The 19283-nt window shown below is 30.1% G+C and overlaps 1 protein-coding gene across 1 annotated transcript in view; it reads right to left on the reverse strand.

Moving 5' to 3' along the window:
• The window catches only part of LOC142318421 (dynein regulatory complex protein 1), a 112848-nt gene that overhangs the window by 50439 nt on the left and 43126 nt on the right, over window positions 1–19283 (reverse strand). The window contains exons 9-11 of the mRNA XM_075355006.1: window positions 16903–17174; window positions 10888–11021; window positions 6981–7109 (exon numbers count right to left, since the gene is read on the reverse strand). Of these exons, the coding sequence (XP_075211121.1) occupies window positions 6981–7109; window positions 10888–11021; window positions 16903–17174 (535 nt within the window). The remainder of the gene's footprint in view (window positions 1–6980; window positions 7110–10887; window positions 11022–16902; window positions 17175–19283) is intronic.

Consider the following 19283-nt stretch of genomic DNA (forward strand, 5'->3'; position numbering starts at 1 on the left):
GGTTGGGCGCTTGAAACAAGAATTGGTATTGAAAAGAGCGAACAATGATAATAATGTGATAGTGGCTACAGAAGACACAAGTCAAAACTGATAATAACGAAGAACATTTGGGACGTACCGTAACCTACTGCCGACGCTTAGAAAAGGGGTGGAATTGAATGATATAATTAAGTCGGGTAAAAAGTTACCTACGGGTGTTTTAATTGGTACACGTTCGAATGATCGGGCGTGTCGCAGACTGATAGCAACACTTGGAGTGTACAACATCACAAGAGAAGATGCCGCTTTGGGTGATATTGGCGTTCCCTACGGCCAGGAGAAATGATGCCACTAAAGATATGGCCAAGTTCGATCACTGCAATTTGAGGAATATCAGAGTGAATGTGGACTGCTATCCATACGACGAGTTTAGTGGCGACGGTAGCAAGATGTAAGTTGATTAAAGATTTTCAGAAATTATTTTACGGAATGAGACACCCACTGATACCCACTGGTATACAGCTTCTCTGAATTCTTGAAGGACATTCTAATTTTTGTAGTCAATTGCTCACACCAGAATGAGTTGGTGAAATGTAGTGCGGTTAACTTGAAAGTACTGCAATATTATTCCCACAATCACTATGATGTATTGCATGGTCATATACAAAACATTAGTAATGTAAGTGCCACTCACTGCAGATGTCAATATGATGAATTAAAAAAAAACACAATAGCACCATGTACATTACTTACTTATTTTTTTTCGTGACCTGCTGCATTGCTATGCAGTGATGTCATCAGAATCTGTACTAAATGGAGAACTGTATCATAATACAATGCTTCACATACTGGAGTTGAAGATGCGGTAACCTAGTTATACTTTTGATGATGATATACAACTTGAAAGGAAACTTTAAGTTTATTCATTAGAAAATTACTATAGAATTTGCCCCAAATTTGTAGAGACTTACTTTTTTAGTTTCTATCAATTATTTGGTGAAATATTTGAAAACGTAATAGTAACCATCTTTGAAAAAATATAGCAGTCCATCCATGTATCGAAACACTCTGTTGATTGTGGTTAGTAGTCCGGGATACAATTCTGATACTACACTCCATTCTTTTACTGGCAAACAAACATTCATCTATTTTGGTGTAATAATATTTTCATGGAAGTAGTACGTTTGATTGATGTACATGTTTGCTATCCTCTGCACATTTATGTTTAACGTTATATTAAGGTCGTGCACATATTTAGGGTAACTATCCATCAGATGCCTCGTATTGGCGCTAGACATGTAAATCATGCCGTCGGCATAATAAAACTACTTCAACCGAAGGTCATTGGTAGATGCCATTTATAGTTTTATATTTCTTAGGAAAAAACACCAGCCAGTCAGTCAATATATATGCTTTTTCGTAATTAATTGTCGAAATCCTTGTTTAGTTGCAAGATCCTTACTACATTTTCATTGACAACCAAAACAATTTTATTGATTATGAATTTTACTGTAGTTGAATATTCAAAACCACATAAATCAGGATCACCTGCAGCATCCTTTCTAGTCACTGATATATTCATTGAAGAAGCCATTCCATATAGGCTTAGTAAAGCTACAATGTCAATGTTATTCAATTCCAGTTTTGTAGAGTATTACGGGTATACGATAGATTTCTTTTCATTTGAATGTTCAAGACCTAATGTGTGTCCTACTTCATGAATAAGAACCGAATACAGGCTGATTTTATCATGTTCGGCATTTAAACTGTAATCCCACTGTTCTTCAGAATCAATATGGATTTTGATCAGGGTAAAATGCATGAGCCACTATTATTATCCTTCACTGTCGACTTTCACTGGACATAGTGATGGTTTCTCCTTTCATTTCTGTAACTGCCTTGTTTGTTCGATATCATTATATCAAGATTATTTCTGTCTTGGTAATACAACAGTCCTGAGTGAACTAACTAACCACATCTCATCTCAAATGCTCTCTCTGCGATATCTAAAAGATTTTGTTTTACCAGCGTTAATGCCAACACAGTCTCAACTTTCTATGCATTATAGAATGGGTCTTGTAATCGTTTGAAAAATCCTGCTCTCTAAATAGCCAAACATGATCAGGTATTGATTGCAGAACTCTTATGGTCTTCCGTTTTGTAACCATTCATCATACATTATGAGACCAACAGAACAATATACATTTTGATAGTTGACTATATAAAAAAAACCTGGTGATATAATTCGTTTATTGTATCTGCATTATAAAAAAAAATGAATATACATCTGCGGTAATTCATGCAATCAAATTTATATTCATAATATTTCTAGTTTCCATTTCATTATGTACTTTAGTTAATCTGTATCTTTATGTATCATTATGTATCTTTATGTGATCTTAACCCCTCTACAGATATTGCATGGTATTCATCTCCTACTTCTAGGGTCTACGTGACCTAGTTCTGTGACGATGGCATGTGTTACAAAAGCTCAACACCATTATCATCTACTAATAAACCACTGCTACTAACTCTGAACTAAACATATGTAGTATGTATTAATCAATCAGTACCAATTCATGTGCATACTAGTGTAGATCAGCTTCTTAGTATTGAAATACCAACCTTCTGCGTAAAAGGATTCGCAGTTGTTTCATGATCTCGAGAAAATATTTGCTGAATTTAAAGTGTTATTAAATAAATCTGTTAAACTGAATGACATTGTACAAGCAAAATACTCATCATTTATTACAGTTGGTACGAGTTTAGAAATGCTGGCGTTTGAAACCACTACTATTATCTACAAACACATATGCAGTATGGTATTAATCGATCAGTATCAATTTGTGGAATCTGTTAGCATGGAATCTTGTACACCACTTACCCATCGTAAAATGTCACAATCTGATCTGCCCGTCATACCACCCACTATATAGCACTCCATTCTAATCTTTCACTTTCATCACAGTGGCAGTGACAAATTAGTGTGGCATCATAGCTGATGATATAGAAGTGATGTCATAAGTGTTCTTGTTATTTGCATTTTGGCAGCTGCACCGAGCAGGGTCAAAGTTTGTCACAGAAGGAACATACCCTAACTATTTACTTTCAGTGTTGTAACATTTCCACGGTTTTTTCATTTCATAAATTGTTATTTATATTATATTAACTATTGTACTACATTACAATGTATACAATTAGTGAAGTGAATAAAACCCAGTATTTACTTTTACTTGCAATTATACAAGTGTTTACTTGCAGTTCTGTGAATAAACAACGGTAAAGCAAATACTTGACAAGTATTCTCTTTACTTGTAAAATAGGGAAGTGAATAACCTTTACTTATCAAGCGTTTACTTGTAACTACACGCAATTACTGATTCCGGTCAGACTTTACTTAAAACGAGTGAATAAAATCCTAAGTTCGGAAGAGTATTCAAGTATTTACTGGTAGAATTTCAAGGTAGCTATTTAGTAACCTTATCAAACTTTCATTTAATTTTTATACTTGGTATGGCTGCCTTTGTCAACATTCGTCAACCAAAAACTTACAAAGAAAGGCGAGTATTGAGTCCAAGAAGATATGAAGAACTAATTCGTTTTACAAAAGAATCAGTTGAATTTTTGACGAACGCTTTTTTGGAAGAAAGTAATGAAAAGCGAGGAGGTGCTCTGTCATCGCAACAGAAGATGGAAGTATTTTTGCGGTACTTATCAGACCCTGGATTTCAAAACTGTGTCAGTGAAGACTTCGGGATTCACCGTTCTACAGTATGCAAAACTTTCGATTATGTTCTGAATAAAATAAACGAAAAGGCATCTGAGTGGATTCACTTTCCACAGAATGCTCATGAGTTAAATGAAGCCAAGAGAAAAGGGAGTTCTCGCTTTAAAATGCCGAGCGTAATAAGTGCTGTGGATTGCACGCACTTAGAAATAAATAAACCAGCACGCTACGGAGACTGTTACCTAAACCGTAAGAAGTATCCCAGCATCAACGTTCAGGTAACATGTGATTCCACTGAAAAAATTACTAGCGTTGATGCTTCTTGGCCGGGCAGCACCCATGACAGTCGCATTTGGAAACGAAGCAGTGTTTGCCAAAACATGGCTAAATTTAATGGTACGGTATGCCTTTTGGGAGACAGTTTTAAAACGCTGTTACGAAATCATTTTATATGGCATCTAAGTCACTTATTTTGTTTATACGATGTAAAATGTTTTATTTAGACTAGAAAGAATATGACCATTTTTTCTCAGAAATGTATAGCTTATCTTACTAGCAACATATCGATGTATTGAAACACATAATAAATTATGATATACAGCACGCAAAAAAAAAGAAGGAATTTGTGGTCATAAATACGTCACTTTACTTGAGGTCTATAAATATCTTTTCTGACAAATGATATCGGTAAACATGTAACACATAACGATTCGTAATGAATGAGTTTACAGTAAAAATGGTTTTTTGTCAATATGAATAGCCTTTTGAGTGGTGGGAATTTTTATAAAACGTAGTTTTCTGAATCTACGTTCACTTATACTAACATATGTTACTAATCGTGATTTATGGCACGGGTTTTTCATCATATTTTTCCCAATTTTCAACCGATTTGCTTGAAAGTATTATTTTTAAAATCAGCAAACTATGTTTCATAACAAAAAGCAAAAAAAAAAAAAAAATTTCGCTAATAAAAAACGCGGTAGAAATGCGCAAAATAATTCTGCAATTAAATTATCGTAATTTTTGAGGCAATCAGATTCCAACATATTTTCGCGGATACCAATCAACCGCGGATCATTGTGATGAGAAAAGATTAAAACAAAAGAAACGTTTAATGTATTGACAAACGTGTCTGAACATGATGATGTACAGGATATGAATCATATAAGTGTTTACTTGATAAGTAAAGAGAATACTGGATAAGTAAAAGCATAATGGGAAAACTACTGGCAAATACTTGGACAACTACAAATGTTACAAGTGTTTACTTATAAGTATTAGTAAAAGGTTATTCACTTAGTCTCAAGGGTTTACTTTACTTGACCAGTATTTACTTTAAAGTAAAAAGTATAGTTTATTCACTTCACTAAATATTACATTGATAATACTATTTTTGTCAACTGCTGAAATCAATGAAATAATTACAGTATATTTGTAAGATTTATATGTTTTTATTACTAAAATAAATTAACTTTTAATTTATTTTGAATTTAATGATAACTATTGTATATCATTTGCAGAAGCAATCACAGTAAAAGAATTACTTTTACTTTCTTTTTCTTCTTATTATCATCATTGTTGTTACTATCTTTCTTTTCTTTTAAAAATTTTCTTTTTGGTATTAAAACACAGTAGTACACATATACACTTTCATTTATATATACTCCATGAGAGTTCTAAGATGTTCCATGTACACTCATAATTAAGTCTTAAGATGTTCACTTAAGACATTATGTAATGTTCTGAAATATTTATTTTGAAAAAATTTCTTTTAAATGTGATAAATGTTTGAAAAATATGTTATTTGTGAGGGGTGTTTTAAAAAAATGAGACAAAAAATATGAACAGTTAGTTAACAGGGAGAATTTAATGATTTTACCTTGGCTTTAAAATGCTTAATGTTCTGTGTAGCATACATTCAGAATTCACCAGTTTTTATTTAAACATAAATTGGTTGAATAATTATTGATGTCAACCTAATGTGATTAAATATTTGTAGAAACTAGTAAAAGTAAACACAATCTACTATATAAAGTAAGTTGCGACACAATTTCAAGTACTGAAGAACTAATGCACTTTAATTTTAAAAAGTGGAAATAGAATTTTTCATAAAATCTCTTAATCAAAAAAAACTTTTAACGAAGTAGAAAACAAATTTAAGAAAAAATGTGTTTAATTTTAAAATTTATTTGACTATATTTGATATGCAAAATTGAATAGAAGTAATACTTTTTTATTTCGTTTTTTTCCTGTTTAGCCTCCTGGAATCACTGTCAGGTAATTACTCAGAGGATGAGTGAGGATGATATGAATGAGTGTAGTCTTGCTCAGTCTCAGGTCGACCATTTCTGAAATGTGTGGTAAACTGAAGCCCAACCACCAAAACACACTGGTATCCACGATCTAGTATTCAAATCTGTATAAAAGTAACTGCCTTTACTAGGATTTGAACAACTGGAACTCTCGACTTCAAAATCAGCTGATTTGTGAAGATGTGTTCACCACTAGACCAACCCAGTGGGTTGAATAGAAGCAATACTTAAATAATATTAACATCATGCTACATTCTCATTCTTCCCATCCTCTGAAGCAATACCTAATAGTGGTCCTGGAAGTAAAAAAAAAAAAAAAACATTTTCTGTAGTTTGTTAATGTAACCTTAACATAAGAATGTAGCTTTGCAGTTGTTTAATTATAGAATATTAAAAGTGCTAATATGTGTTTCCAATCAACCAATCAGGGATGCCCAAACACATCCACCACCTAGCCAACTTCCATATAAACTGGGCTAAGATAAATTAAGACAAAATTTCATAAACAATTTTCTTGAACAAACGACCAACAGTGATGCAATAGAAGTTTTCTTAGTATTCAACCTCTAAAATACTAAAAAAAAATTGAATTCTACATTGCAAAAAGCTATTTAATGTGATTTAAAAACAAACAAAAAATAATCATTTGCAATTTCCAGCCAACATTTAAAGGGTAAATATTTTTTTTGTAAAACTACATATTTAAGGTTATAAACTAATCTCATGAATCAACATGCAGTACCCATGAGAAGGTACATGATTGGAGCACATAAAATTACATTTTATCATAAATGGTGCAAAAGGAGCTGCCATTATAAGTATTACACACAAGTCATCTATAACATCAAATGCTGTGGTTATTACACCAGGGCCTAATGACAACTGCATACCATTGAGCTATTTTATTATATATTCTATATCACATATATATAACATCAAATGTAATATCTTCTTGTTCTTACTCTGGGGTCTGATAACTTATCTCTCTGATGACAGTCTGAACCATATCTAGTTGATTAGACACCATATCAGAAATCCGAGTCAATACTCCAACTTCAGAAGACCATTCAACTCTATCAACATCAGCAGCTCTGTAAACAAGATAAAACAGCAGTAAGTAACAAACTTAAATGAGCATACAACAAGAAGTTTGCAATTCATTAAAAGAATTCATATTTTTAAACATCCGAAATCGCAAAGAAATTTAATTAACTTTAAACATATATAACACCATAATACTTTTACAATCAACATTCTAAGAACTATAAAATATAATAAATTATATAAATATGTAACAAAAATACAGGTCATATAAAAAAACTATTATTTTTGTCACATTAAATGCACATAAAATTGTATACTCAGTCCAGAGGCTTTGTACTTGAACATAATCCATACCACATTGAGTCAAGAAAATTGAATAAGTACCCAAAAAATGCTCAGTAATAAGATTTAACTATACTTTTAGTAAAAAACCCTCTTAGCGCTTAGTTGATAAAATGATCATGAACAGTACTATTTGGTATTTCTTGTTTGTTGTCCTCATAATAATTTTCCCTACTAAAACTACTAACTTTGCTTTCCTCCACATGCTGAATGACAGAACTATTGAATTCAGAAAAGATGCACTGTAATGTATACTGTGTAGTCTTATTCTATTCTATTTGTATTTCAAGTTTACTCTATTCTTTTAATTAAAATGAGCACACTCACGTGTTTACAAATAACAAATTACTCAAAATATTTTGCATTTAAACTAGCTTGTCACTTTACCTAGGACTCAAAATAAGTGTATTTAGTGTTCTACATAATCTTACTTCAGTAGAATTCAAATAAATAACTGTGCAGTCTGAAGAATAAGGTTCACATGTTAGGTGGCATTTACAATTTTTTTAACAATTTCTCCAGCAGTATCTAAAGGTAGTGGTGGGTATTGTTCATGAGAAGACAGGCAGTACAATTAAAAAATGTGACAAATCCAATAATGACCATGTCATAGTTGAGTACCAATCACCTGTAAATAGGCTGAGATATTTCTCATAGAGAAGTTTCCATGTTTTTGAGAAGTAAGCAGTCATACTGTAGGTGTTACTGGACAGCTGGGTATTTGTGGAAAGATCAGAAAAGAAATAAATCCTGAAAGGAGACAAGAGCAGTTTCAATAATTGTTGAGACTGTCTACTATGCTACACTGAACGAAGATAAAAGTTTAAAGTTTATCAATCTCAGACTTTGAACACTGCATGACTGAAAGCAATGGATAATATAGCCATAAGTTCTTAAAATGTGTAGAATTTTTGTAGAATGTATGTGTATAGTATTCTATAACACAATGTGCTATTAAAATAATTTGATTTTTTGTTGTAACAATAAACAGACATACATCAGACATTATATCCCGCAGAGATACGGTCAAAAATAAGATTTCAATGCCAGAATTAGTACTCCTTTCTATTTAAAGAAAAGAATCATGTGGTTTCTTAATGCTTTTTTTACTGATGTAAATGCAATATAACACATAAGCATGACATGTTCATTGTAATTCAAGTGATATTTAAATCTACAAGTGAAACCTTCCCTCTATTCACATCAACGATTGACAGTATAGTAAATATCATTACTCTCAAAGAAGTAGCACAAAATATTATCTCTTCTTACATCTCAGGTATTTCACATATAACACACCCATAAAAAAACCTAAATCTTGTTTCACGAAACCATGCAGCAGATATAAATATGGATTCATCATGTATAATACCTCAATAATTTAGGCTGAGTCATTCTGTCACTTCCATGATTAAGTGCAATTATTGCTTATATGTGTATAGTAATGTACTATAAGCTACCAATTGTCTCTGGTGTCGTGGCATGCCGATAATACGCAATTAAAAATCTTGTTGAGTTTTTGTTATTGGTGTTTAATAATTATAACACCATTTGTAGTGCTTCACACTACTATTCAGTTCAGTGAAAGAAAGTAATTCAATTTATGTCATCGCATTTCTCTGTACAGTATGATATAGTTTTACAGTTCATTTTTAAAACAGTTTATTCAGTGTTATTTGCATTATTTTTAATTTATCCTGTATTTTTGTACCAATCGGGTTTCAACAATGAGAGATTCATTAGTGAAACAAAAAAAAGGAAAACCATTAAACAGCTCTAGAAAAAAACATTGGCAATGTTTATATAACCTTAAAACAAGATAACCCTGAATCTGCAGTCGGAGACATTGCTTGGAAAGCAAATAGTTCAACAGGTGTTAGCGAAAGAATAATTTTTAATATAATAAACATAAAATTGATGGTAAACATGTTATCTCTAAAAAGACTCAAAAGCGTATGAAAACGATTGAGAAGTTGGATTATTTACTAAGACTGCTATCAAATAAAAGGGGGTTCATTTGTTTCACTTCAATAACAAGCTTCTTATCTTGAAGAAAATATTAAATGCATATGAATACCAATTCTGAAATGCCAAATTTTTGTAGAAGTACTTTACATTGTAACGTATTTTAAAATCAATGAATTTTTATTTCATGTCAAGAAAAGATAATTCTTTATTGAATGAATGTGAAGATATTACTTGATGGTGTAGGGAATATCTAAGAGAAATTAAGTGGTTTCATGAAGACGTTAAGACAATTCATTATCTTTATAATAAATGGGTTAATGTGAGAAATGCATGGGAAAAGTTACGGATGGATAAAGAAATAAAGAGCGTAAAAGACACTTTTATGAAAGATTTATCAATTTGATGAAAACCTCGGCTGGAAAAGGTAAATGATTATTAATAATGCACAAAGGAATTGAAAATCAGTTTTTGAAAAGTGGTTTAATGGTATTTGAATCTAGATCTACCCAAGAGTATCATAATGAAATGAATGATGAAAATTTTATGCAGTGATTTACAAAATTGTTGCTAAAGGTTTCATCACAGAAATGGATAATACGCCATACCTTGCCTAAAAACTGAAAAACTTCCAAAAATTTCGACCTAAAAATCGAAAATTGCTGAACGGTTAAACTTGAAGAAAATCGCATACACCATACATGTTAAAAGTAAGTAGTACTTTAAAGAATAGTAAAAATCAGTTAACAAAAATGTATTCATTATCAACCAGATGAAATCACAACATCAACAAATTTTGTCATGTTGCGTCTTCCTCCATACCATTGCAATTTTAAATTAATAAAACTGAAACGGGCACAATTCAAAGGCTACAACAGGAGTAATAACACAACATTTAAATTAAATGATGTAAACAATTTATTGATAGGTGTTAATACAGTAGATGCAAATGCTTGGAAAAATTGTATTCAATATGTAATTAAAGAAGAAAAAAGGCATGGCAAGTGAACAGTTTGTGTGAAAATATTACTGAAGACTGTGATAAATTTGGGAAATGATGACAATAATTCAACAGATAGCAGCTTATTGGCTAATAAAGAAATACATTGAGGTAAAAAATATATTTTTTGTTTTACTTGATGAAATTTTAATACAGCAGTAACACACTTTCTTAAAATGTTTATTTTTAAGGTAAATAGATCATTTTACAACAATTTTCTAATTTTTGTATTACAAGTTATTTTTACTTCATTTTTATATTACAAGTAGAGAACTGGTTTTTCTTGCATTAGTACGCTAAATTAAAGTCACTGTACTGTTTTTTTTTTTTTTTTTTTTTTTTTTTTTTTGTTTTGCTGCATGGTTTCATGAGATAAGGTTTAGATAGTGTAACAGAACAAATTAATTTTTTTTTTGTTGTGCAACAGTTGAATGCGTTTTATGGGTTTAATTGCTGCACTTAATAAAAATAGGTTTATATAACAATACTGATATAATATATTTATGGCAACAAAATACTTATGCGATGCAGCAATTAAAGAATCTTCTAAACTTGCAGCTGCTGCCTTCTGTGAACAAGTCAAGCAATCTACATATGGCTCCAAAACCTTAGTCAAAAGCTCTATATCATGATGATGTTTGAGACCTAAAGCCTGAAACAACAAACATTATACCAAACAATTGTTTGGTATAAAAAATGCAATTAAAAAAATATTTTTTTTAATTAAAAAATATCAGGGATTACAGATTAGAAGCATGAAACCACTTTCAAACAATCTAAATTTATTCCTCAAGCAAATGAGTACACTTACACAAAATATGAAACAGCCAACTTCTTTACACTATTTTTCTAATACTGTCATTACACTTTTACAGTCTATTATAATACATAACCGTAATATCCACAAATGTAATCAACCAACTTAATTAAAACACTGAATTTTAAAACATTTATTCTAACAGATTTATGTAACCAATATTTGTGATTTTATATTCTTTACACTGATTTTTATAGGCAGGAGTAATTTAGTAGGATTTCTAGGGCCTGATATTCTTTCAGTCACTAAACTACTTGATGATAAAAAACCTAAGTAAATAATACATACATATATATGACAATTCCTTCTGAACACATACAAAAACCTACATATTAACATTTGTATCAGTGACTGCATATATACAAATAACATGAGTATGCTTTCCATGATTGCACTGACATGTGTTTTTATATGTTTTTAATATTGACCACTGTAAGAGCCCAGTAAATTAAAAATGTTTTGTAACCAAAATATTACAGCAGAACTATTCACATCAAGTTATAGACCAATTTGTTTGTTTTCTCAATTATTATTACATTAATAATTAAGGAGAAAATTCAATTTTAATGAAATAATAATAATAACTAGAACATAATGAATCTGTGAACATTAAAACATTCTAAATAACTTTTTAAAGATATTAAGACCATTAGAAGCCATTCTTTAAAGTTAAACACAATTATCTATGGATAAACATTATATGCCTAATGCATCTACATCATTATTAGGGGCCAGTAAAATCTTGAAAACAAAAATACTCATTGACACAAAACATTCTAGTTGATTACGTTTTCACTGATGAAAAAAATGTTTTCCAACTGCATCCCATAACATATAGTAGTCTAATACCATTTTTCATTTCAGAATGGTTGGGAAGATCCTAAGTAAATACCACAGAAATGGGACAAACACAATGTCTGGAACTACTAGACTGAAAACTATAAGAACTCATTGAAAGCTTTCCAATAAAAGAAAGTAAGCTCTTAGAAAATTTAAGGAAATACCTTGATTCTTGACTAAATATCAAGATACAACATGTTTGCAAAAAACTTACCTGGTATGAAGTGCAGCTTATAAATTATTTGCAAGGTATTTTAAGGATAAGTTGAAATAAGATTGATTAGGCGTCAGATTGGTTGCTACTACACATGTAAAGTAGGAGTAAACTTGCAAAGGTCTCAATAAAGTGACAGAAAAAAAAAATTAATATGGAGTGTTATTTATAAGAGGAAATTAAAAAATATATTACCTGTAGTTCCTCAAGTAGATTTATTAACAACAAAAAAAAACTGCCTAAGAATGATAATGCTCATTTTGAAACAATTTTTGTTATGCACTTTTCTTATGGAAATTATGTTAAGGGCAGTATTTTATTTAGACCCCTTATCAATGGCCTAGAGGTGCAAACATACAAATTGTCTTATCTTGCATACCCAAGTCTTATATTTTTTATAAAAGGAGCTTTAGTTTCTGGAAAAATTCCAATCAAGCAACAAAAGCGAAAGACAAATAATCCCTACTACTTTAAATTTCCCAAGAGTTCATGGACTTTTGCAGTGCACTTATGGACTACTCCAGAGGAGAAATATGTGAAAGCAAAGACAAAATTAATCAACGAGGGATTAAATTTATGAAATAATTAGTAAATAATTTTTAAATGCATTTATTTCTCAATTTAAATTATTTTTTCATAGAACTAAAGAAAAACTAAGAACTGTGCATGTCTGAAATTAATGAATATGCCAGATTAGTCCCTCAATGCCTTGAAATTTCTTTAGTCAAAGTTTTTTTTAAAGAAGAATAGTCTATAATACAATCTAATGAACAGGATGATTAGCGGAAATTTTGTTTAATGAAAAATCTGTTGCACATATTGCAATGCGAGAAAGGTGCACTGTTATTGCATCTTTCTTTACTTTAGTTGAGTGTTCACTCTAATGTAATATTGAAATTTTAAGGTAGTACATATTTTGTTGTATGATTAATTAAATGAATTGCCACTATCAGTTTTGTTTTTTACTTTAATGAGAAGAAATAGTGTACCATGATCTTAATACTACTTCTTAATGTTACTTTTTCCAATCTTGGGGGTCTTGTCTGTGAAAAATGAGCTTTGGTTCATCGGGCCACGCAAATAAACATTCATCATTCATTTTAATAATTAAAAAAAGGTTTCATTTTAAAAATATTCTATTACCTGATAAATACATTCATATTTATGAAGTGATACAAGAAAATGCAATAGAGGTAATTAGAGTGAGAATAGAAAAGTCTCTATTCAAGGAATCACTGCTCTTTAGGCCGTCAAACATGTTTACAGACTGTGAATTATAATATTCAATTATTTAGTAGACAATTAGGCAGCATCTCAACCTTTCATTAGAAAGTCAGTAATGCAAATCCTGCCAGACTGCATCTTTTCATAAGCTACAAAATTTCCTCATCAGATTCATTTATACAGTGTATAAATAAACTACAAAAAAGTAAAAATGAGAGAAATTTTGGCAAATGTATTACTTAGAATTAACTAAACTAAACTAAATAAGTGTAAGTCAAAAGTAATAAAATGTAACTACTTTGTATTGCTTGCACATTTGTTGTATGTCCAACAATCAACACTTTCATGATGATTTTTATATCAGCTTATAAGCTTGTGCATGACTACAGATCTTTTCGTGGCTTTCTGTATATTTAGAGTATCTTCAAACAAGTCCAATTTTTTGACAATGAACGTTTTGAAGTGTTAAAAAGTGATTCACAAGTAAAGTTTTTGTGACCTGACAGATTCATTGAAAAAACATATACTTAATGGTTTGTATGCAAAAACAAACTGATTCTGTTACACATCATTTAAGCTATGATTACCAATACATGCACAACAGTACCAAAATAAAATTGTGACATATCACCCCACAGCTATAAATCAAATTCTTAATACTATTTGATTACAATTCAATTAAATATTTTATTACAGTTTTGTTGAACATAAATTTGTTTCTACCATTTTGTGTTATATACAGTAGAACCCCATTAATCTGTCACCCATGGGACCAAGTGATGGTCAGAATGTAAAAAAGTCATTGCAAGGAGTAAAATTGAAATTGAATTGCAATGAAAATTAAAAACAGTAAGTATGTGGCATTCTAAAGAACTGTAAACAAATTTTATTTGTATGATGTTATTGAGTGAAAGAACTGACTTTTATTGAATAAATAAATAACATAACATATTCACAGTACCTTAATGATGTAATAAAATAAAACACTGTAGTTTTTTTTTAAAGAAAAAGTTCATAATAAAAGTAAAATACAGCACATACACTGTACAGTACTGTACTATTGTACATTATTATACAATGGTTATAAAAAAATACTACATGTTAAATATCAGTTATGGCCAATAAGCGTAATAAAATATTACCTATAATACATGAAAACAAATTTATTGAAAAAGGAGCTTTTAATTTATTTTGTTTTACAGTTGACAATCTGGACTTGGCTGCTATGTCTTTCTAGTTCTTTGCCCATAAAAAATTGGTGTTGAATTCAGGTTCTGATACTCGAAAAACCATAATACTGTACAGCAATATTGAATGCACATTTGGCATCTATGTGAGAAACCTTGATAATCAGAGCATCATCATCGTTCTTCTCAACATTCAGATCCTGTTGAATAACTGTAACAACTATCTGATCATTGTTCAGTTCTTCATTAATGTTAACCTCATCAACATCACATTCAGCAAGCCATTTATTATGTTGCTATGTTCAATATCAGGCAGCACAGTTTTCAGATATTGTACCACCACTTCTTTTATTTCATCATCACCGGATAATTTTCGGTGGAAATATTGTTTTCTGGCTCCATACTTGGCTACAGTCTCCTCCATGATTTTTTTAATGTTGTTTCAGTCACTTCCTCTCAGGCTTCAGGAACCACTTATTTAACCTCTGTTTTTTCAAAAATGGATCAATATATTTTTGACTACTTTTTTTTTTGTTTTAGCCATGCGATCACACCCTTATCCATAGGTTGGACGTGAGGTATGACAATTGTTGGCAAAAATATTCCTTTAATTTCTCTTTTTGTAATTCATTTTCATTTGGGTGACTTGATGTGTTATCTAAAAGAATAGCTTTTAGTGGAAAATTTTTTTATTTTAAATTCTGTTCAATTAACGGTACAAATTCATCATAAAACTCGTTCTTAAGAAATGCTGTAGGCCTTCTGTACTTCCCAATACAGATAACAGCAGTTTACGACTTCCAATGGCATTGCTGCATAAAGCAGTTGTAACTCTATACTTTGCAAACTTGATACCAGTGATATTTTCAAATTTTGACACAAAAGTTCTTTTTAGTAGCATTTTGTAATCTAACCCTGTCTTATCAATACTGTACAGTTGATTGGGTCTCAGATTGTTTCTTCCAACTAGCTTTTTAAATTTTACGACAGATATGTTTGCAGCAGCATCATCAGCTGACAATTTTTCCACCATAATGACAATGTGTCAAATTCCATGGAGCTTCTTCCACCTATGAAGCCATCCCTCACATGCTGTAAATTTTTCAGATTCCCCCTCCAGTTTCTTGTACAGAACTATTGCTTTTCTTTAATAATGGGTCCAGATAAAAGAGTCTCTTTCATTCTTGGCAGAACCAAAGCCATAATGCACTCACTAAGAGTTTTGATTTAGGCTTTCTCACAATTTTCGGTTTTTTAACGTGTCTTTTTCAACAATCAGTGAATGCGTTTCGAGGGCCTTTCTGTTTTCCTCCAATTTTTAATTGTGGTAATGCCAACTCTCAATTCTAAAGATAGTCTTTGTAAAGACTCACTCTTATCAAGTTTTTGAAGCTTCTGTGTAATGAACACAATATATGTTTTTGCTTTAGATTAGCCATTAGTGAATATATACGATAAAAACTAACAAAAATTCACTAGCCTGATCGCAAAATTCACAGTAATAGCAACACTGTCAATATGTTTATCGAGTAATGGACAAACACACACTACTGTACTGTACTGGTTAAATTAAAACAAATTTTTATTCCATGTACACAAACTGTACAGTAGTACAGTATGTACTTCTCCCAATACGACACAATAATATGACAAGCAGTTGTGGATTCAACACACAGACAAGTTTAAGCATGCATGTACAAATCGAGGTACAATGCTGTACTGTGTCAGTCGGATACACTGAGGAGTCAGTTATACAGAGCTCGTTGACAGTGGTGCGAGGGGGGTGCTACTATAGTGTGATAAACAACGTAATGTTCTGTTCAGTTCTTGGATAAGTAAATAAGTGCTGCACCACTATAAGAGAAAAGATCATGAACATAAACTGATAAGAAAAGTTGAGAAATTTAAAAAAAAGGAAATTCTTATTTTACTTTTTTAAATTATTTTGTTTTTATAAATAATTTTGTTTACTGATACTTAAAAGAGTGATTGGATTAATAATAAGCCCAAATCAACCAAATTTATTGTTATATAGGTCATGTGAGTGGCCGTAACAGACAAAGCAAATGAATTTATATTAGTTTAATATGTTATAGAAATATTTACATTCTAAACTATTATCTTTATTAACAATATTTCAAATGGACCAGTTAACTAAACATTTTTTTGTAATAAAACATTGTACGTAAACTAAAGAATATATAAATATATTATCAATAATTATTAAAATATTCAAACTAGTTTTACTAACAGTAAAAATGTTGTCAAGATAGACAAGTGTTTTTTGTGGAAGAGTGTATGGTGCTAGCAACTCTTGTAAACGATCTTCTACTATAAATCCTGTTGAGTCTGCAATAAGAGATAACAATTTTTTTACAAAACTCTGTACTGCATTTTCCATTGGTAATTTTTGTGGTTTCTTTTCATCTTTCTTAATAGTTTCACTTTTTCTAGTTTCTGGCATTTCTCCTGAAAGAGACTTTCTGTATTCATCAAAAGATAACTGTTCTGATCCTTTTTTATCTGAAAAAAATAATGATTATACTTGTTATTTTTATAAAACTTAAACTAATAAAAATTCTGTAACTGGTATTAAATTTCAACATCGAATGGTCTAATACAAATTTAAATGAATAATTCTCACTTATAAAAATGTTCAACATGATTGTTGTTCTTTGTAAGAAGCCTCCCTTAATCATAATTTGTTTGTTAAAACATTTTTTCACAAAAATAAAAATAAAAATAAAATTAAAAATTACACCGTAAAATAAATGGTGTTAGCAATTGAATAACAACATTAATTTATAAATAATGAAATACATTAAAGTACTAAATACTTGATTAGTATCAAAAGTTGAGTTACTAGACTGTCAGAAAAGTAAGCAACATTAAAGACTGTATCAAATTCAGTTAGCTTATAGAGTTGAAGTAAACAAACTGCACGTACGAGTGTTCAGATGACCAATTCATAAGCATTTCAAAATTGAACACGAGAACAAAATAATGATCATATGATAAAATCAAGGATTTTGAGAGAACTGAAAAACAAAATATTATAAATTTATTAACATTTGATTACATGAGTACTATATGACTAATTGTACCATGACTAATACGAGTAATGATTATTGTGCTGTATAATAGAAACGGCTGTGTTGTGAATCGGCAGAAACAAGTGACATGATTCAGCAGAAACATGACATAACCACTAACAAACGTAACGTTTATTTGATCTTCACTCTATAAATTAACTGAATACAGTATTATACAAAATAGTTACTTTAGAACAATAAGAAATAAACAATATGATAAAAAGTAGAATTCAGTTTTACTTATACATTTATTCTATGTTGTCATAGCGAGTACATTAAACATACTCATACTTTTCATTAATGTTATTTAACCATAATACAAGCAGTAATGTTGCTTGCAGTGTTGTAAACATAGATAACATTTTTTTTTTATTTTTAATATTTATGTTTATTGCCAACGGCTGTTTCTATACTATGTTACACACTCTCTTTCAGAATTAATTTTAGCAAGTTTCAGATTTAGTTTTGATGTAATTAAAATTTTTTAGTTAAGTGTAATGATAATAATATGCATGTGAACATAAGTACAAAATAATTTGGAAATGATAAACATACAAATTAAACTAATATTATGTATATCACATTATAACATCCCTAACTCTCTTCTCATATAAGATAATGGACAATAATTAATTTTTAGATAGAATAAGGAAATTCTATTTTAATTTCTAAATAGAATAAGAAATAATTTGTATATAAATAAATCAGTGAAATATAATTTTTTTAATTGGATGCAGTCATACAGAATGTCTTTTGTTTGTGAAAGTTTTCAAGAAATATCGCCAAAAAATTGAGGAAATTTTATTTTATTAGATATAATTTAGGCTAAATTAAAATTTAGAATTTCACTTTTAATTTCATGCGAGCTAAATTTACATAAGATGAAAAGTTAATTTTCTAATAAGACACCACATGAATCTAATCGTAACTAATCCTAGGCCATTGCAAATATTAAGATTCACATCAGCTGCCACTACACAAAGTTTGACATCAAACACAACTGCATTAAACATATTTATCCAATGTGTGCTTTAATGCTTGGGTTTCACTGTTGGATAAGCCCAAGTAAACAAATTTATAAGTGATCCTTATATGTGTATCAGTCTCAGGAAATGAACTTCTACTACTTTAATACATAGGTTTTATTTGTGTACAGAATTTGACCAAACAACCAAGACTACTCCACTTATGTATGCCAAAATCTAACTGAATCGATAAATTATAAGTTAAATATAGTTAATAAAATAAGGAAATAACTTCTACAACTTATAATTCTTTTAGTTAAGTGCCAAGCTGCTTTTGGCGATTTTGTAGTTTTACAAAAATATTCACAACTCTATTATTTATTCATGAATTTAAACAATATTTTTTGGATCTGTTCATAATTAACTACTTTATAAGATAACATACCTTATTTAACCATATAATAAAACATAAATACATAGTAATACGGAAACTTACTTATGTAAAAAATATTTTTACGAATTTTTCAATTTTAGAAAATGTCAAAAAAAAAATATTTACCAAAAGAAGCTGTACA

The sequence above is a fragment of the Lycorma delicatula genome, chromosome 1, assembly GCF_047948215.1.
Source record: "Lycorma delicatula isolate Av1 chromosome 1, ASM4794821v1, whole genome shotgun sequence".
NCBI classification, from domain to species: domain Eukaryota; kingdom Metazoa; phylum Arthropoda; class Insecta; order Hemiptera; family Fulgoridae; genus Lycorma; species Lycorma delicatula.